Source organism: Cervus elaphus, chromosome 19 (assembly GCF_910594005.1).
Source record: "Cervus elaphus chromosome 19, mCerEla1.1, whole genome shotgun sequence".
Classification (NCBI taxonomy): Eukaryota; Metazoa; Chordata; class Mammalia; order Artiodactyla; family Cervidae; genus Cervus; species Cervus elaphus.
In genome coordinates this window covers 60,638,309-60,657,919 of record NC_057833.1, presented here as the reverse complement: position 1 = coordinate 60,657,919, position 19,611 = coordinate 60,638,309, and the positions used below count along the sequence as shown (strand labels likewise).

The window sequence follows — 19,611 nt, the reverse complement described above, 5'->3', positions numbered from 1 at the left end:
GATAGGGAGGGGACCAGGTACCGTGATAATGCTGCACCTGACATTTCTCAGGCACTTCCAACCTGGCTCTAGCCACGCTGCCCCACTGCTTTTTTCTGAACATGGTCTTAGTGCTATGCCATCCCTGACAGGAGACACCTCTGCCTACTCCACAAGCGCAGATCTTTTGTAAGCCAGGCCAGGTCCTTATTGCCTCTGCCCGACCTGCCTGCACACTCACACTCACACTTTCACGCCGTGCAGATGATGTTACCCTCTTCTACTTCATAATTTCTGCTTTATTTCTTTTTTCTTCTTTATTCTGTTTGTTTCTGGCTGAGACATTTTAAGATATGCTGCTTTCTGCCACAAAATAGAGGGGGGTCGGGTGGGGGAAGCAATCTATAGAGTCAATGCAGTGTTAACATGGGTTTTCTATGTGGAAGGGGTCAGTGAAGACTGAAGGGTGTGAGTTTCTGCTTATAAATTCTCCTTTTCGTCTTCTTAAACGAACAGTAATCCTTCTCTTGGGGTTTGTTCTATAAACAAATGATTAACATAGGTTTCAGTTTGATTACCCAAAAGAAAGATTAATGAAAATTTCTTGTGTAAAAAACATTGGAATCAGATTCTTGTCACCAGATAGATAATTCTTCAACACATCTGAAGATTAAAGTTTTATTCTTTTTAATTGGTGAATTTTATTACTGTCAATATTCTGGTTGTGAGTGTGTGCTTAGTCGTGTCCAATTCTTTGCAACCCCATGGACTAAACTAAGCTCCTCTATCCTTGGAATTTTCCAGGCAAGAATATTGGAGTGGGTTGCCATTTCCTACTCTAGAGAATCTTCCCAACCCAGGGCTCAAACCTGCATGTCTTGTGTCTCCTACATTGGCAGGCAGATTCTCTACCACTGTGCCACCTGGGAAGTCCTCTGGTTGTAATATTATACTATTATTTACCATAATGTTATCATTAGGATGGGCTTCCCTGGTGGCTCAGATGGTAAAGAATCTGCCTGCAATGCAGGAGACCAGGGTTTGATCCCTGGATCAGGAAGATCCCCTGGAGAAGGCAATGGCTACCCACTCCAGTATTCTTGCCTGGAGAATTCTATGGACATAGGAGTTTGGTGGGCTACAGTCTATGCTATTGCAGAGTTGGACCCAACTGAACAACTCATACACATTTTCATTAGGGCAAACTGGAATGGTGCACAGAGATCTTTGTGTTATTTCTTTGCATGTGTATCTATAATTATCTCAGTAAAAGTTTCGATTTAAAAACTGAAAGTCAGATGTGGCTGAGGAAGGAGAATATCCCTGAAATTTACAGCCAAAACATTTATTAGGACCAGCCTGTGGGCCATGGACCAAAGGAAGATGGAGCATTTCTCTTCCGGTGTGGTTTTGATATGGCTTTTTCCAGAGCATTTGAACTGGGATTAGTTGCTGGATTGGGTCATCATGAACTAGCCTGTCCATCACAGGGAGATCTTCCCCTCAGAGATAATGGCCTTCAGTCCCAGAAGGAGCCTGCTATTGGTCATTGGGCTTCCCAGTTTGTACTATTCAGAGGAATCCAGAACAGTAAGGAACTAAACAGAACCTGCTGTCTGAATGGGAGAACTTGCATTCTGGGGTCCTTTTGTACTTACCTTTCCTCTTTGGATGGAACTGTAACCTTGACATGCACGAAGGGAAGTGTGTGGTTCTGTGCCCCATGACACCTGGATGTCCAGGAAGTGTTCCATGTGTAAACGCTGGCATGGCCAGCTTTGCTGGATTCCTCAGTCATTCCTACCTGGTTGTGATGAGCAACTCGCAGCTGCTGGAACTCCAGAATTAACACTGTCTGCATTTGCTCTCATGCTTCCTTGCTATACAGGTATTAACCCATATTTACATACAACATTTGTCATGCAAATTTCATGATCTGTCCTTCCAATATCCCGCCTGAGAGATGATCATTCATTAGTTGCTTTGAAAGAATGGATACATTTCCTTATGATCCCTAACATTTCCTTAAAGTACCAACTACTTTCCTCTGCCCTACTCTCCCCCAAACAACTGCTTTTAAAAAAATAAGCCATTTATTATGCCAAAGTCCTGTGCTTCTGATACATGTAATTCTAGCAAAGGTTTACTAATAGTTTCCTTTAAACAATTGAGTTCCATCTTCAGATTATTAAAGGTTACGCCCAATGTGGAACTGAGTATAAAACATTGGATAGAGTTGATCAAATTAATGAAGATATTATCTTGGGAAGAAAAGAAAGTATCTGTAAAGGGAACAAAGAAGAGATGGGGCAAATATAAGAGGTAAGAGTCAGGATGCTGAAGTAATGGAAGTGTGCATGTGTCCCTGGGAGACTAGGTTAAAAAGTGAGAGCAAATGAGAGAGAGTTGAGAAAATAAAATGGATTACTTAGTTGATTGAATGAGTACAGAGAAACAAGTCAAGCTAAGTTGAAGGGCAAGCTTCTATCATCTATAGGTAGCTATATAAAACAAGAACACATGTTTTCTCAAGGGTTTGTAGAGGATAAAGTCTCCTTGAAAAAAAATTCTATCTAAAGTCTCCCAGTGTATTAAGACAGCTAATTCATTACGATTTCTCCATATTATGCAATTATTTTAATGGTGGTAAAAGAGAAAATATTCACAATATATTTAGTTGTAAACCAGGTGCTAAAACTATACATTGTAAAGTCCACCTTAAAAATATGTACCTGGTGTATTTCTGGTGTGCCCAGCACAAATGGGAAGTAGGTTGAAAAAAAAAAAAATGGAAAGTCAGGTCTAGATCTCAGATCTTGTATGTTGGTAAATTTAGGATAATGGAAAGGAAGTTGGTTGCAAACTTAGAACTTTTACCAGGCTAATTTCAGGAGTTGCAACACATGGATGGAAGAAATAATTTGAGATATTATTATATGAATGATTCATTCATAAGGGATATCATTCAGTCGTGTCTGACTCTTTGTGACCCTATGGACTGTAGCATGCCAGGCTCCTCTGTCCATGGAATTCTCCATGCCAGAATATTGGAGTGGGTAGCTGTTCCCTTCTTCAGGGGATCTTCCTGACCCAGAGATCAAACCCAGGTCTCCTGCATTGCAGGCAGATTCTTTGCCATCTGAGCCACCAGGGAAGCCCATAAGAGATACCTCTAAGTAATTAGGATGTTCTATACTTCCTCACTACACCTAAGTTTTAGGGAAATTCACACTCTTTCCAAAGTTTTCTTTAGTACCTCTGACAGAGATTTAATATAGTTTTTGGTGGTTGTAATTTCTAACATCAGTCATAGAAAAATTTTTAAAACAAAATCCATCACCTCACATAGTAACTTTTTTGTATATTTGAAATTAGCACGTTTCAAGTGTAAAATACAGAATTATTAACTACAGTCACCATGCTGTACATTAGATTCCTAGAACTTATTCATCTTATGATTGAAGGCAGGTACCCTTTGACCAGCATGTCCCCATTTCCCCAACATCCCAACCCCTGATAATCACCGTTCTACTCTCTGTTTCTATGATTTTGACTTTTTTTCCTTTAGATTACACATATAAATGATACCATGCAACATTTATCTTTTCCTTTTTGTCCTATTCACTTAGCATGATGCCTTCCAGTTTCATCCATGCTGTCACAGATGATAGGATTTCCTTTCTTATTTTAAGGCTGAAGAGTAATCCATTGCATATGTATACCACATTTCTTAATCCATTCATCCATCAACACATTCAGGTTGATACCTTGACTATAGTGAATAATGCTTCAATCAAATTGAAAGTAGAGATATTGTTTCAAGATAATAGTTTCATTTCCTTTCAATATATACTTAGAAGAAGGATTACTGAATCATGTGGTAGTCCTAGTTTTAATTTCTTGAGGACTCTCCATACTGTTTTCCATAACAGTTTATTGGTTCATTTTTCTACCAACAGTGTACAAGGATTCCCTTTTTTCACACCCTTGCTAGCATTTGCTACCTCTTTTCTTGTTGATAATAATCATCTTAAAATGTATGAAGTGATAGCTTACCATTACTTTGATTTGCATCTACCTGATGATTACTGATGTTGAGCACCTTTTCATGTATTTTTTGGTCATTCATACATCTTCTTTGGAAAAATGTCTACTCATGTCCTATGTCCACTTTTGAATTGGAGTATTTGGTTTTGTTTCATTTTTGCTATGGGTTGGATGAGTTCTTTATATATTTTGGATATTGACATCTTACAGATATGGTTTGCAAATATTTTCTTCATTTTATAAATTGCCTTTTCATTTTTATTGAATTATAATAAACTCATAACGTTATATTAGTTTCAGGGGTACAACACAATGATTTGTTACTTGAATATATTATAAAATGATCATCACAATAATTCTAGTTAACACACATCACCACACACAGCTATTAAAACTATTTTTTTCTAATAATGATAAATTTTAAGATTTGCTCTATTATCAACTTTCAAATACTCAATCCTGTATAATTAATTAGAGTCACCATGCTGTACATTGTATCTCCATGACTTATTTATTTTATAATTGGAAATTTGTACCTTTTGACTCCATTTACCCACTTCACCCACACCCCACCCCCTACCTCTGACAACCAACAGTCTATCCTTTTTATCTGTGAACTTGGTTTGGGATTTGTTTGGGTTTTTTTTAAGATTCTACATAAGTGAAACATATCTTTCTTTGTCTGATTTATTTCACTCAGCATGATGCCCTCAAAGTCCACTCATGTTGTCATAAATGGCAAGATTTCACTATTTTTGTGGCTGAATTATATTCTAAGTATTTACCACATTTTCTTTATCCATATATCCATCAATGGACACTTAGATTTTTCCCCCTTGTCTTGGCTACTGTAAATAACCAATTCAACAAGAAAGAGTAAAAGAAAAAAAATAAAAGAGTTGGTGGAGAAAACATAGTAAATGAGACATGTAAAGTAAGATTATAGAAATATAGCTAAATATGTGAGGCTTCCCTGGTGGCTCAGACAGTAAAGAATCTGCCTGCAATGCAAGAGACCAGGGTTCAGTCCCTGGGTCTGGAAGATGAGCTGAAGAAGGAAATGGAAATGGAAATCCATTCCAATATCCTTCCCTGGAGAATTTCATGCACAGAGGAGCCTGGCAGACTAGAGTCCATGGGGAAGCAAAGAGTTGGACATGACTAAGTGACTAACACTTCACATGTAAGTAATCACAAGAAATGTAAATAGCTTAAATTCTCTAATTAAAAGTTTAAATTCTCCAGTTAAGTCACTCAGTCGTGTCCAACTCTAAGAGATCCCATGGACTACAGCATGCCAGGCTTCTCTGTCCATCACCAACTCCTGGAGTTTACTCAAACTCATGTCCATTGAGTCGGTGATGCTATCCAACCATCTCATCCTCTGTCATTTCCTTCTTCTCCTGCTTTCAATCATTCCCAGCATCAGAGTCTTTTCAAATGAGTCAGTTCTTCACATCAGGTGGCCAAAGTACTGGAGTTTCAGCTTCTACATCAGTCCTTCCAATGAATATTCAGAACTGATCTCCCTTAGGATGGACTGGTTGGATCTCCATGAAGTCCAAGGGACTCCCAAGAGTCTTCTCCAATATCACAGTTCAAAAGCATCATTTCTTCGACACTCAGCTTTCTTTATAGTCTGACTCTCACATCCACACATGACTACTGGAAAAACCATAGCTTTGACTAGATGGACCTTTGTTGGCAAAGTAATGTCTCTGCTTTTTAATAAGCTGTCTAGGTGGGTCATAACTTTTCTTCCAAGGAGCAACCATCATTTAATTTCATGGCTACAGTCACCATCTCCAGTGATTTTGAAGCCCAAAACAATAAAGTCTCTCACTGTTTCCACTGTTTCCCCATCTATTTCCCATGAAGTGATGGGACCAGATGCCATGATCTTAGTTTTCTGAATGTTGAGCTTTAAGCCAACTTTTTCACTCTCCACTTTCACTTTCAGCAAGAGGCTCTTTAGTTCTTCTTCACTTTTTGCCATAAGGGTGGTGTCATCTGCATATATGTGGTTATTGATATTTCCCCTGGCAATCTTGATTCCAGCTTGTGCTTCATCCAGCTTGGCATTTTGCATGATGTACTCTGCATATAAGTTAAATAAGCAGGGTGACAATATACAGCCTTGACATAGTCTTTTCCCTATTTGGAACCAGTCTGTTGTTCCATGTCCAGTTCTAACTGCTGCTTCTTGACCTGCATACAGATTTCTCAGGAGGCAGGTAAGGTGGTCTGGTATTCCCATCTCTTGAAGAATTTTATTGTGATCCACATAGTCAAAGGCTTTGGCATAGTCAGTAAAGCAGAAATAGATGTTTTCTGGAACTCTCTCACTTTTTCAATGATCCAACAGATGTTGGCAATTTGATCTCTGGTTTTTCTAAATCCAGCCTTTTCTAAATCCAGCTTGAACATCTGGAAGTTCATGTACTGTTGAAGCCTGGCTTAGAGAATTTTGAGCATTACTTTACTAGCGTGTGAGATGAGTGCAATTGTGCAGTAGTTTGAACATTCTTTGGGATTGCCTTTCTTTGAGATTGGAATGAAAATTTACCTTTTCCAGTCCTGTGGCCACTGCTGAGTTTTCCAAATTTGCTGGCATATTGAGTGCAGCACTTTCACAGCATCATCTTTCAGGATTTGAAATAGCTCAACTGGAATTCCATCACCTCCACTAGCTTTGTTCATAGTGATGTTTCCTAAGGCCCACTTGACTTCGCATTCCAGGATGTCTGGCTCTAGGTGAGTGATCGCACCATCGTGATTATCTGGGTCGTCAAGATCTTTTTCGTATAGTTCTTCTGTGTACTCTTGCCACCTCTTCTCATTATCTTCTGCTTCTGTTAGGTCCATACCATTTCTGTCCTTTATTTAAATTCTTAAATGAGGTAATAAGAAACAGATATGTCTTCTTTTAAATAAGCTATAGTTCTTTTATAATAGATAAATTTTCACAGAAGAGTTGAAAATAAGATGACAGACAATGAAACATCAGGCCAATACTAACCAGTGAAAAGACAGACTGGGCCACCAAGAAAGGAGCTATTAGGATTCCCATCAAAAGAGAACTTACCATTCAGCTCCAAGAAGTGCAGTTAGCTGGTGGTTTTTAATTGCTAAGACCTTCAACCTTCATTTCAGCTTTCAAGCTGAGGCCATACTCTTCCTAACCATTGACTAAGCTTGAAGGCGTATCAGAGTTTGACCATCTCTGCTCATAAAAGACTCCTTTTAGAAGCAGTCCTTGCTCCAGCACTTCTTGTTGGAGTTTGGCCATTATTTTGCCAGTTCTTAGTTGTTATATGAGGCTCCCTGCCTTCCATCCTGCTTTCTCCCTTCTTTCTTCTCACATGTTTTGTTCAGATTAGCATTATAGTCTAAAAACTTGTCCTCCTCCATTTCCAAACCCTTTAAACTTTCAAAAGTATAACCTTTCACCCCTAATTAACTTTTATCTTGACTAATTACATCTTACTACTTCCTGGAAAATCTGACACATTAGGTCTAATTTCTAGGTTCTCTGATTCCACAGATCTAGAGAGGATTTGAGGAATCTATATATTTTTTATTTCCCCACATAATTCTTATTTTCAACTATGTTTAACATCCCTGTAGTAGATTTTAATACATTTATTTTCTATAAAGTGAAATTTGACATTATAAATTATATTGAAGTCTTTACTATGATGTCATTTGATATGACTGTTTTGACATTATTGAGTTAAGGTGTAAAATATTTAAACAGATATTCTTGAATCTAAGAGTGAACCTCATCCCAATAAGGGGATGGATGCAGAGTTAAGAAAATATTAAGGACAGGGTTATATTGTGCACACTTTTTGGTAATATTTATATGCAGAAACTTAACAGACTGTTTTCTTGACCAAGCCAAATTGGTTTGGTTAAAATATTATGTGTCAAGTGTCACATGATATGTATATTAGTTTAGATATGTGTATTAGTTTTACATCCAAAATAGACCAAAAATCCTTTTAAGGACAAAGTTCAGAGTAACCAAAATGTCTTCAGGGAGACAAAATAGTAATAAAACTAAATAGCTGTCAAATGTTTCAAATGGCACAATTAAAGAATGAAGGGATATTGTTTAATTTCTACCATGTTAAAAAATTTTCATTTTCAGTATCATTTTTCCTGTGTGTGTGTGTTAGTCGCTCAGTCATGTCTGACTCTTTGCGACCACAGGGACTGTAGCCTGCCAGGCTCCTAAGTCCATGGGATTGTCCAGGCAAGAATACTGGAGTGGGTCACCATTTCCTTCTCCAGGGTCATTTTTCCTGCTATGAAGTAAATAGACTTATTTTTAACAATAAAATATATTTTTTAATAATATTAAAAATTATTAATATATACACTCCCAATATTTTATTCCACAGAAAAATGGAAAAAAGGGTCATGTCATCCTATGGCTATTCCTTTAGCATATAGATCATACTTAAAAAATATCCCAAGTCCTCAATAATGCATATTTAGCTGATTATATAGTCAATAAACATTTGCTACTTGATAAATACCTCACAATAAAATGTATACCATAAAAATACACATTTCCAATTTATCATATATTATCAGGCATGAGAGAACAATACCTCTATAGAGATATACTAATTTCAGAAGAAGCTAACATCCTCATATATGTGTCCTCCTCTCTCCTCTTCCCATATACACAAACACACACGAAAGAAAAATATAAATTCAGTTTTATTAAATAGTGAAATTATTATAATCTATATTTGTTAACAGAAGGTTTACATTTTATGGATATTAAAATAACAGAAAAGGCACATTCAAACAGGACTAGAGGGAATGTAAATTGATAAAATTTGACATATCAGTCAATAATAAAGATGCACAAACCCTTTGACCTGGCAATTTCACTCAAGGAAATTATCTTACAAATATGTTCAAACACATACAAAGAGATGAATCCACAAGAAACATTCTATGTAGTATTGTTTATAATAGCAAAACAAACAAAACAATCTAAATGTCCACCACTAGATTTGTGTTTAATCAAATTAAATTCTGTTACATACAATGGAATTGTAGTAATCATTAAGAAGAATGAGGTAGCTCTGCTTGTTTTGATATGAAAGATCTCCAGGATATATTATATCATTAACTTTCTATAAGTAAAGAATAAAATTATGGTATGTTCCCATTTGTATCTTGACAAGGATATGTGTATGTATATGTAAGTGAACATATAAGTGTACATATATACCATGCACATACAGATAAGGCATATGCATCTAGAAATTTTCTATATTACATAAAAACTGTCAGTAACTGTTCCTTCTGTGTAGTTATTTGAAGTAACTCAGTTTTCATCATCTACTGTACTGAACAATTTGAATATTTAGTCATGAACATACGCTTTCTTTGTAATAATGACAATTCTTCAAAGAACTAGCTCATAACAGCTAAAATTCTAAAATTTCGATTGTATAAAGATATAAATGCATATCCTCTAGAATGTCTCTGTCTTCTAGGAATCTTTGAAAAGCTAATTTCAAAATAGACCTTCCATTCCAGAACTCTAAGAATATCAAAACAGTATCTGTACTGTATCTTGATTCACTTGTCCTGGTGTTACACTCCAGGAACATATATAGTACGGAGATTCATCCCATCAGCTTCACTTTGTAATACCTGAGACGTCTTCACCCTGTTTGTAATATCATAAAGTGGATTGTTCTTCTCTGTGTAGCTGGCATAGGGTTCCATTTCATCCTAAGAAATAACCCAAGGTTAAAATCAGTTCAAAAAAACAGAAATCACTAACTACCTATGGAGAAGAATGAAGTGATACAAAGATGTATTTCAGAAGAGAGTTGAAGACTTCATAAACTTTTGGTTATAAGAGATTATAGAGATGGATAGGTTTTAAACTTGATTAAGAGGGAAATAATGATGCTATTGAAAAAAGGAAGTCAAGAATTAGAGATAGTTTAATGGGAGAGGAAATAACAACTCAATTTCTCAAAGAGTACAGTCCCAATGAGGCAAACATTATATCTGTGTAGGATGCAGTTCTTGAAATAAAAATAGGGATTTGGGCTTTGTATAAATAGTACTTGGTAGATAGTTAACAAAATAAGTATACCTGACAGAATTGTAAAATTAGAATTTTTATTTTTCAACTAAAATACTAATACTGGTACAAATTACAAATTATATGGCTAGATTTTTCAGACTACATAGCTTGAAAGTTTGCAAATAATCTTTTTAATCTCATCTTACCTCTTCAACAACTGGAGCATGTTCTGTTTTTTTAAATTTACATTTTCTGTAAAAATAAAAAACAAGCTGCAGTCAAAGTCAAAACATTATTATTCAGATTGAAAATGGAAAAACAAAACAATATACTATTGGCAACTGTTCATTTTGATAGAAGCTATAATAAATCATAAGTGAACTATCAGAAATGAGTGAAGACTACTGCTTGTAGTTAATTTACCTAAATAATTCTGACTTTTGGAAAGGGAAGTAAAATTACGCAAAGAACCTTGATGTAATAGAATATATGTGGCACCACATCTTTGGTACATGACATGAATTACTATAATTCACCTCCCGAATGGAAAATAGCATGCACTGTTTCACCCAAGATCTGGCCCTAAATGGCCTAATTCACTACACTTGCATGTCTTAGTAACCTAGAAAAATCCCCCTCATCATTCAGAGTAGTCCAAGTATATTATTTTCAGGACATGTTTCCTGATGACGGGAGAATTGATATTAACATCTTAATTTTACCCATCAGCCAGTTCAATATTTCTGACTTCTTTCTAACCCAATAAAGCCAACGGATAGAAAACACCCGTCAATACCTGTAGCAACTGCTTTTCAAAAGCCAAATGGATCCCACGATGACCAAGATAATAAAAATAGGGAGAATGATATATAAAATACTTGAAAGTGATAATATATTGGTATCTGTAAATATAGACACAAAAATGTATAACTTAATATTATTCAGCACTAAAAAAAACTGAGCTACCAAGACATGAAAAGATGGAGGAAACTTAAATACATATTACTAAGTGAAAGAAGCCAATCTGAAAAGGCTACATATTCTGTGATTACAACTATATGACATTCTGGTAGAAAGCAAAACTATGATGTCTGTCTAAAAATTAGGGGCTGTTAGAGGTTAGAGTGGAAGGAGGGATGAATAGGTGGCATATAGAGGATTTTTACCCTTTATGGATCACAGCCTTGTTATGGCAAAGGGGCTTGCATAGCTCAATGAAGCTATGAGCCATGCTATGCAGGGCCACCCAAGATAGATGGGGAATAGTTAAAAGTTCTGACAAAACATGGTCTACTAGAGGAGGAAATGGCAAACCACTCCAGTGTTCTTGCTGCAAGAACCCCATGAACAGTGCATGGACGCATGCATGCTAAGTCTCTTCAGTTTTGCCAGACTCTTTGCAACCCTAGGGACTGTGTAGACTGCCAGACTCCTCTGTTCATGGGATTCTCCAGGCAAGAATATTGAAGTGGGTTGCCATGCCCTCCTCCAGGAAATCTTCCCAACCCAGGGATCAAACCTGCATCTTTTATGTCTCCAGTGTTATGTCTCCTGTAGCAGGTGGGTTCTTTACCACTAGCACCACCAAGGAAGCCCCCCATGAATAGTATGAGAAGGCAAAAAGATATGACACCTGAAAATGAGCTCCTCAGGTCGTAGGTGTCCAATATGCCACTGGAGAAGAATGGAGGCTCCATAGAGAATGAAGCAACTGGGTCAAAGTGAAAATGACACTCAGTTGTGTATGTGTCCGGTTGTGAAAGTAAAGTCTGATGCTGTAAAGAACAATATTGCATAGGAACCTGGAATGTTAGGTCAATGTATCAAGGTAAATTGGATGTGGTCAAGTAGGATGTGGCAAAAGTGAACATCACATCTTGGAAATCAGTAAACTAAAATGTAAGGGGATGGAAGATTTTAATTCAAATGACCTTTATATCGACAACTGTGGGCAAGAATCTCTTAGAAGAAATGGAGTAGCCCTCACAGTCAACAAAAGAGTCTGAAATAAAATACTTGAGTGCAACATCAAAAACGACGGAATGATCTTGGTTCATTTCCAAGGCAAACCACTCAACATCACAGTAATGCAACCACTGATGCTGAACAAGCTGAAGTTGAATGGTTCTACAAAGATCTATGACACCTTTTAGAACTAACACTGAAAAAAGATGTCTTTTTTCATCATAGGCAATTGGAATACAAAAATAGGAAGTCGGGAGATACCCAGAATAACAGGCAAGTTTGGCCTTGAAATACAAAGTGAAGCAGGGCAAAATCTAACAGAGTTTTGTCAAGAGAACATGCTGGTCATAGCAAACACCCATTTCCAACAACACGAGAGATAAATGACTCTCTACATAGACATCACCACAGATGGTCAATACCAAAATTAGATTGATTTTATTCTTTGTACCTGAAGATGGAGAAGATATATACAGTCAGCAAAAACAACCTGGAGCAGACTGTGGCTCAGATCATGAGCTCCTTATTGCAAAATCCAGGTGAAAATTAAAGAAAGTAGGGAAAACCACTAGGCCATTCAGGTATGACCTAAATCGAATCCCTTATGATTATACAGTGGAGGTTGCAAATAGATTCAAGGGATTAGATCTGGCAGACAGAGTACCTGAAGGACTATGGATGGAGGTTCATAACACTGTACAGGAGGTAGTGACCAAAACTGTCTCAAAGAAAAAGAAATGCAAGAAAGCAAAGTGGTTATCTGAGGAGGCCTTACAAATAGGTAAGGAAAGAAGAGAGATGAAAGTCAAGGGAGAAAGGAAAAGATATACTGAACTGAATGCAGAGTTCCAGAGTATAGCAAGGAGAGATTTAAAAGTCCTCCTTAAGTAAACAATGCACAGAAATAGAGAAAAAGAATAGAACAGAGAAGACTAGAGATCTCTTCAAGAAAATTGGAGATATCAAGGGAGCATTTCATGCAAGGATGGGCACAATAAAGGACAGAAATGGTAAGGACCTAACAAAAGCAGAAGATATTAAGAAAAGGTGGCAAGAATACACAAAACTATACTAAAAAAAAGTCTTAATGATGTGGATACCTACAGTTGTGTGGTCATTCACCTTGAGCCAGACATCCTGGAGTGTGAAGTCAAGTTGGTCTTAGGAAGCATCACTATAAAACAAAGCTATTGAAGGTAATGGAATTTCAGCTGAGCTATTTCAGATCCTAAAAGATGCAGTTAAAATGCTGCTCTCAACAGGTCAGCCAATTTGGAAAACTCAGCACTGAAAAAGGTCAGTTTTCATTCCAATGCCAAAGAATGGTAGTACCAAAAAATGTTAAATCTACTGTACTATTGCACTTATTTCACATGCTAGCAAGGTTATGCTCCAAATCCTTCAAGCTAGGTATCAGCAGTATGCAAACCAAGAATTCCAGGTGTACAAACTGGATTTAGAAAAGGCAGAGGAACCAAAAATCAAATTGCCAACATTTGTTAGATCATAGAGAAAGTGAGAGAATTTCAGGAAAACATCTACTTCTGCCTCCTTGACTATGCTAAAGCCTTTGACTATGTGGATCACAACAAATTGTGGAATATTCTTAAAAAGATGGACGTAATGGACCACCTTTCTTGTCTCCTGAGAAACCTCTATGCAAGTCAAGAAGCAGCAATTACAAACAGACATGGAACAATAGCATGCTTCAAAATTGGGAAAGGAATGTGACAAGGTTGTATATTGTCACAATGCTTATTTAACTTATATGCAGAATACATCATGTTGAAATGCTGGGCTGGATGAATCACAATCTGGAATCAAGATTGCCGGGAGAAATATCAATCATTTCAGATACCCAGATGATGTCACTCTAATGGCAGAAAGTGAAGAGGAATTAAAGAGCCTGCTGATGAGAGTGAAAGAGAACAGTGAAAAAACTGGCTTGAAAATCAACATGAAAAAAATTATCATGGCATCCAAGATAAAGACCAATACAGTATACTAACGCATATATATGGGATTTAGAAAGATGGTAACGATAACCCTATGTGCAAAACAGAAAAAGAGACACAGATGTATAGAACAGACTTTGGGACTCTGTGGGAGAAGGCGAGGGTGGGATGTTCTGAGAGAATAGCATTGAAACAAGTATACTATCAAGGGTGAAACAGATCACCATCCCAGGTTGGATGCATGAGACAAGTACTCAGGGCTGGTGCACTGGGAAGACCCAGAGGGATGGGATGGGGAGGGAGGTGGTAAGGGGGATCGGGATGGGGAACACATGTAGATCCATGGCTGATTCATGTCAATGTATGGCAAAAACCACTACAATATTGTAAAGTAATTAGCCTCCAACTAATAAAAATAATGAAAAAAAAAAAACTATCACGGCATCCAATTCCAACACATCATGTCAAAGTGATGGGGATAAAGGTGAAGTAGAGATGGATTTTATTTTTTTAGGCTCCAGAATCATTGCACCCATGAAATTAAAAGATGCTTTTTCCTTGAAAGGAAAGCTATGACAAACCTCAGTCCAGTTTAGTAGCTCAGTCATATCTGACTCTTTGCGACCCCACAGACTGCAGCTCATCAGGCTTCCCTGTCCTTCACCAACTCCCGGAGCTTGCTCAAACTTGTGTCCATCAGGTCAGTGATGCCATCCAACCATCTCATCCTCTGTCATCCCCTTCTCCTCCTGCCTTCAATCTTTGCCAGCATTGGGGTCTTTCAAATGAGTCAGTTCTTCCCATCAGGTGACCAGAGTATTGGAGTTTCAGCTTCAGTATGAGTCCTTCCAATGAATATTCAGGACTGATTTCCTTTAGGATGGACTGGTTGGATTTCCTTGCAGTCCAAGGGACTTTCAAGAGTCTTCTCCAACACCACAGTTTAAAAGCATCAATTCTTTGGTGCTCAGCTTTCTTTATAGCCCAACTCTCACATTGATACATGACTACTGGAAAAATCATAGCTTTGACTAGACAGACCTTTGTTGGCAAAGTAATGTCTCTGCTTTTTAATATGCTGTCTAGGTTGGTCATAACTTTTCTTCCAAGGTGCAACCATCTTTTAATTTCATGGCTGCAGTCACCACCTGCAGTGATTTTGGAGCCCCAAAAAAATAAAGTTTGTCACTGTTTCCATTGTTTCGCCATCTATTTGCCATGAAGTGATGGGACAGGATGACATGATCTTCATTTTTTGAATGTTGAGTTTTAAGCCAACTTTTTCACTCTCCTCTTTCACTTTCATCAAGAGGCCCTTTAGTTCTTCTTCACATTCTGCCATAAGGGTGGTGTCATCCCATATCTGAGGTTATTGATGCTTCTCCTGGCAATCTTGATTCCAGTTTTTGCTTCATCCAACCCGGCATTTCACATGATGTACTCTGCATATAAGTTAAATAAGCAGGGTGACAATATACAGCCTTGACGTACTCCTTTCCTGATTTGGAACCAGTCTGTTGTTCCATGTCCAGTTCTAACTGCTGCTTCTTGACCTGCATACAGATTTCTCAGGAGGCAAGTCAGGTGCTCTGGTACTCCCATATCTTGAAGAATTTTCCACAGTTTGCTGTGATCCACACAGTCACAGACTTTGGCATAGTCATTAATGCAAAAATAGATGTTTTTCTGGGACTCTCTTGCTTTTTTGATGATCCAGAGGATGTTAGCAATTTGATCTCTGGTTCCTCTGCCTTTTCTAAAACCAGCTTCAACATCTGGAAGTTCTTGGTTCACCTACTGTTGAAGCGTGGCTTGGAGATTTTTGAGCATACTTTGCTAGCTTGTGAGATAAGTGAAATTGTGCGGTAGTTTGAACATTCTTTGGCATTGCCTTTCTTTGGTGTTGGAATGAAAACTGACCTTTTCCAGTCCTGTGGCCACTACTGAGTTTTCCAAATATTGAGTGCAGAACTTTCATAGCATCATCTTTTAGGATTTGAAATAGCTCAACTGGAATTCCATCACCTCCACTAACTTTGTTCTTAGTGATGCTTCCTAAGGACCACTAGACTTCGTATTCCAGGATGTCTGGCTCTAGGTGAGTGATCACACCATTGTGGTTATCTGGGTCATGAAGATCTTTTTTGTATAGTTCTTCTGTGTACTCTTGCCGCCTCATCTTAATATCTTCTGCTTCTGTTAGCTCCATACCATTTCTGTCCTTTATTGTACCCATATTTGCATGAAATGTTCCCTTGGTATCTCTAATTTTCTTGAAGAGATCTCTAGTCTTTCCCATTCTATTGTTTTCCTCTATTTCTTTGCATTGATCACTGAAGAAGGCTTTCTTATCTCTCCTTGCTATTCTCTGGAACTCTGCATTCAGATGGGTATATCTTTCCTTTTCTCCTTTGCCTGCAGCTTCTTTTCTTTTCTCAGCTATTTGTAAGGCCTCCTCAGACAACCATTTTACCTGTTTGCATTTCTTTTTCTCAGAGATAGTCTTGATCACTACCTCCTGTACAATGTCATGAACCTCTGTCCATAGTTCTTCAGGCACTCTGTCTATCAGGTCTAATCCATTGAATCTATTTTCATTTCATTTCTACTGTATAATCAATCATAGGGGTTTGATTTAGGTCATACCTGAATGGTCTAGTGGTTTTCCCTGCTTTTTTCAACTTAAGAAACCTAGAAAAACCTAGAGAGTATATTAAAAGGCAGAGATTTGGGTTCACTTTGCCAATGAAGGTCCCTACAGTCTTAGCTATGGTTTTTCCAGTAGTCATGTATAGATGTGAGAGGAGGCTGAGCACTGAAGAACTGATGCTTTTGAACTGTGGTGTTGGTGAATACTCTTGAGAGTCCCTTGGACTGCAAGGAGATCAAACCAGTGCATCCTAAAGGAAATCAACTCTGAATATTCATTGGAAGGACTCATGCTGACGCTAAAGCTGCAGTATATTGGCCACCTGATGTGAAGAGCCAACCAATTGGAAAAGAACCTGATGGTGGGAAAGGTTGAAGGCAAAAGGAGAAGGGGATTGCAGAGGATGAGATGGTTTGATAGCATCACTGACTCAATGGACATGAATTTGAGCAACCTCTGGGAGATAGTGGAGGACAGATGAGCCTAGAGTGCTACAGTCCACTGGGTCACAAAAGGATAGACATGACTTAGTAACTGAATAACCACAACAAAAGAGGATTTTTAAGGGAGTGAAACTATTCTATATGATACTATAATGGTGAGTACATATGGTTTATACATTTGTCAAAACTCACAGAATGTGTACCTAGCATGAACCCTAATGTTAACTATGGACTTTGAGTGATCAGTTCAGTTCAGTCGCTCAGTCGTGTCCGACTCTTTCTGACCCCATGAACCGCAGCACACCAGGCCTCCCTGTCCATCACCAACTCCCAGAGTCCACCCAAACCCATGTCCATTGAGGTTAGATGATGCCATCTAATCATCTCATCCTCTGTCATCCCCTTCTCCTCCTGCCCTCAATCTTTCCCACATCAGGGTCTTTTCAAATGAGTCAGCTCTTTGCATCAGGTGGCCAAAGTATTGGAGTTTCAGCTTCAACATCAGTCCTTCCAATGAACACCCAGGACTGATCTCCTTTAGGATGGACTGGTTGGATCTCCTTGCAGTCCAAGGGACCCTCAAGAGTCTTCTCCAACACCACAGTTCAAAAGCATCAATTCTTCGGTGCTCAGCTTTCTTTATAGTCCAGCTCTCACATCCATACATGAACACTGGGAAAACCATAGCCTTGACCAGACAGACCTTTGTTGGCAAAGTAATGTCTCTGCTTTTTAATATGCTATCCGGGTTGGTCACAACTTTCCTTCCAAGGAGTAAGTGTCTTTTAATTTCATGGCTGCAGTCACCATCTGCAGTGATTTTGAAAAATATTTTTCAAATATTCAAAAATATTTTCAAAAAAATATTTTATTTTGAAAAATAAAGTCAGCCACTTGATGTATTACAGTGAAAGTGAAAGTCACTCAGTCATGTCCGACTCTTTGAGACCCCCATAGACTGTACAGTCCATGGAATTGTAGCCTTTCCCTTCTTCAGGGGATCTTCCCAACCCAGAGACCGAACCCAGGTCTCTCACACTGCAGGCAGATTCTTTACTAACTGAGCCACAAGGGAAACCCAAGAATATTGGAGTGGGTACCCTGTCCCTTCTCCAGTGGATCTTCCTGACCCAGGAATCAAACCAGGATCTCCTGCATTACAGGCAGATTCTTTACCAACTGAGCTATCAGGGAAGCCCTAATGTGTTAAGATAGGGCCAATGATTATAACAAATGTACCACTGTGAGATGTGGGGAGTGTAGATAGACAGGAAGACCATGTATCTGTAGGGGCAAGGATTTGGGAACTCTCTGGACTTTCCACTCAGTATTGTTGTTATCCTAAAACTGTTCTAAAAAATAAAGTCCATTTAAAAAAAAAGTTTTATATATAAATATATAAAATCAAGTCACATATGTATATATATAATATATATATATATAAAATATATACATATATATAAAATTGGACTTCCCTGTGGTAAAGAATCTGCCTGCCAATGCAGGAAACACAGGTTCAATCCCCAGGTAGAGGAGGAAATGGCAACCTTCTCCACTATTCTTGCCTGGAAAATCCCATGGACAGAGGAGCCTGGCAGGCTACAGTCTGTGGGGTCACAAAGAGTAGACACAACTTAGTGATTGAATACATACACATATATATAGTTAGTGTTACTGAACAATAGATACATGCATTATTAAGGAGATAAAAAAAGAAAAGCTGTTAAGCCCAAGAAGAACAAAAATTTATTCAGAGACAAATATATGAGTTTATTTATTGATTCAGTTCTTAACAAAGCATACACATTCAAAATAATGTAAACACTGTCTAATTTAATCCAAACTTGCTATTTTACTGTATATGAAGAATGAGGGAAGAGAAGAAAGTAAAATCTTTGTCTATCATGAGAAGTGGGTTCAGTATGTCCAAATTTGCTATATTAGGGAACAGCCATATAACCATGTGATTTATATTAATAAAATTTGAGTCAATTACTATAAGAAACACTCAAACATTTGAAATACTTCCCTTGGGAGATCATGTAAGAATGGAGAGGTGGAGGTGGAGAGAGAGGTCTAACGTTTTTTTATCATAAGCTTATAGAACAATGTGAACTTTAACCTATATGAGTTATGTTGATTAAAATAATAGTTTTAATAATAAGAAATAAGAGTAGGATAGGAGCAGAGAGTAGAGAAACTAAACAGCTATGAACTGAATCATAGATGCTAGTATATGACATTTAGGAAATTTTATTGGAGGAAACTGAAAGAGAAAATTCTACCAGACTGAGGATTCACAAAGGTAATTTATGAATAACTTTATTCTTCTAATAAAATTATAATTACTTGTTTAAAATTATACTTTATCTTTCTATTAAAGCCATAAGTATTTATTTTAAAGTATATGATGCAAGTAAATTTAGCAGTACAGAAAGGACCATTAAAAGTAAAATAAAATGCATTCTATATATGACTTTTTACAACAAATTTCTTTAATATTCT

General features: G+C 37.6%; 1 protein-coding gene and 1 pseudogene across 5 annotated transcripts in view; one reads left to right on the top strand and one right to left on the bottom strand.

Annotated features, from left to right (window-relative positions):
• The first annotated feature begins 1,362 nt into the window (after positions 1-1,362).
• On the top strand, positions 1,363-1,914 carry LOC122675227 (annotated as a pseudogene).
• Positions 1,915-8,740: 6,826 nt separating this feature from the next.
• Positions 8,741-19,611, bottom strand: part of CD200R1 (CD200 receptor 1) — a 68,746-nt gene continuing 57,875 nt past the window's right edge. For 4 of the 5 annotated variants that reach the window (XM_043874023.1, XM_043874024.1, XM_043874022.1 and 1 more), the window contains exons 7-9: positions 10,890-10,995; positions 10,300-10,345; positions 8,741-9,789 (exon numbers count right to left, since the gene is read on the bottom strand). In XM_043874023.1, the coding sequence (XP_043729958.1) occupies positions 9,649-9,789; positions 10,300-10,345; positions 10,890-10,995 (293 nt within the window). In that variant the 3' untranslated portion in view covers positions 8,741-9,648. The remainder of the gene's footprint in view (positions 9,790-10,299; positions 10,346-10,889; positions 10,996-19,611) is intronic. The other variant, XM_043874026.1, reaches the window with a different exon arrangement.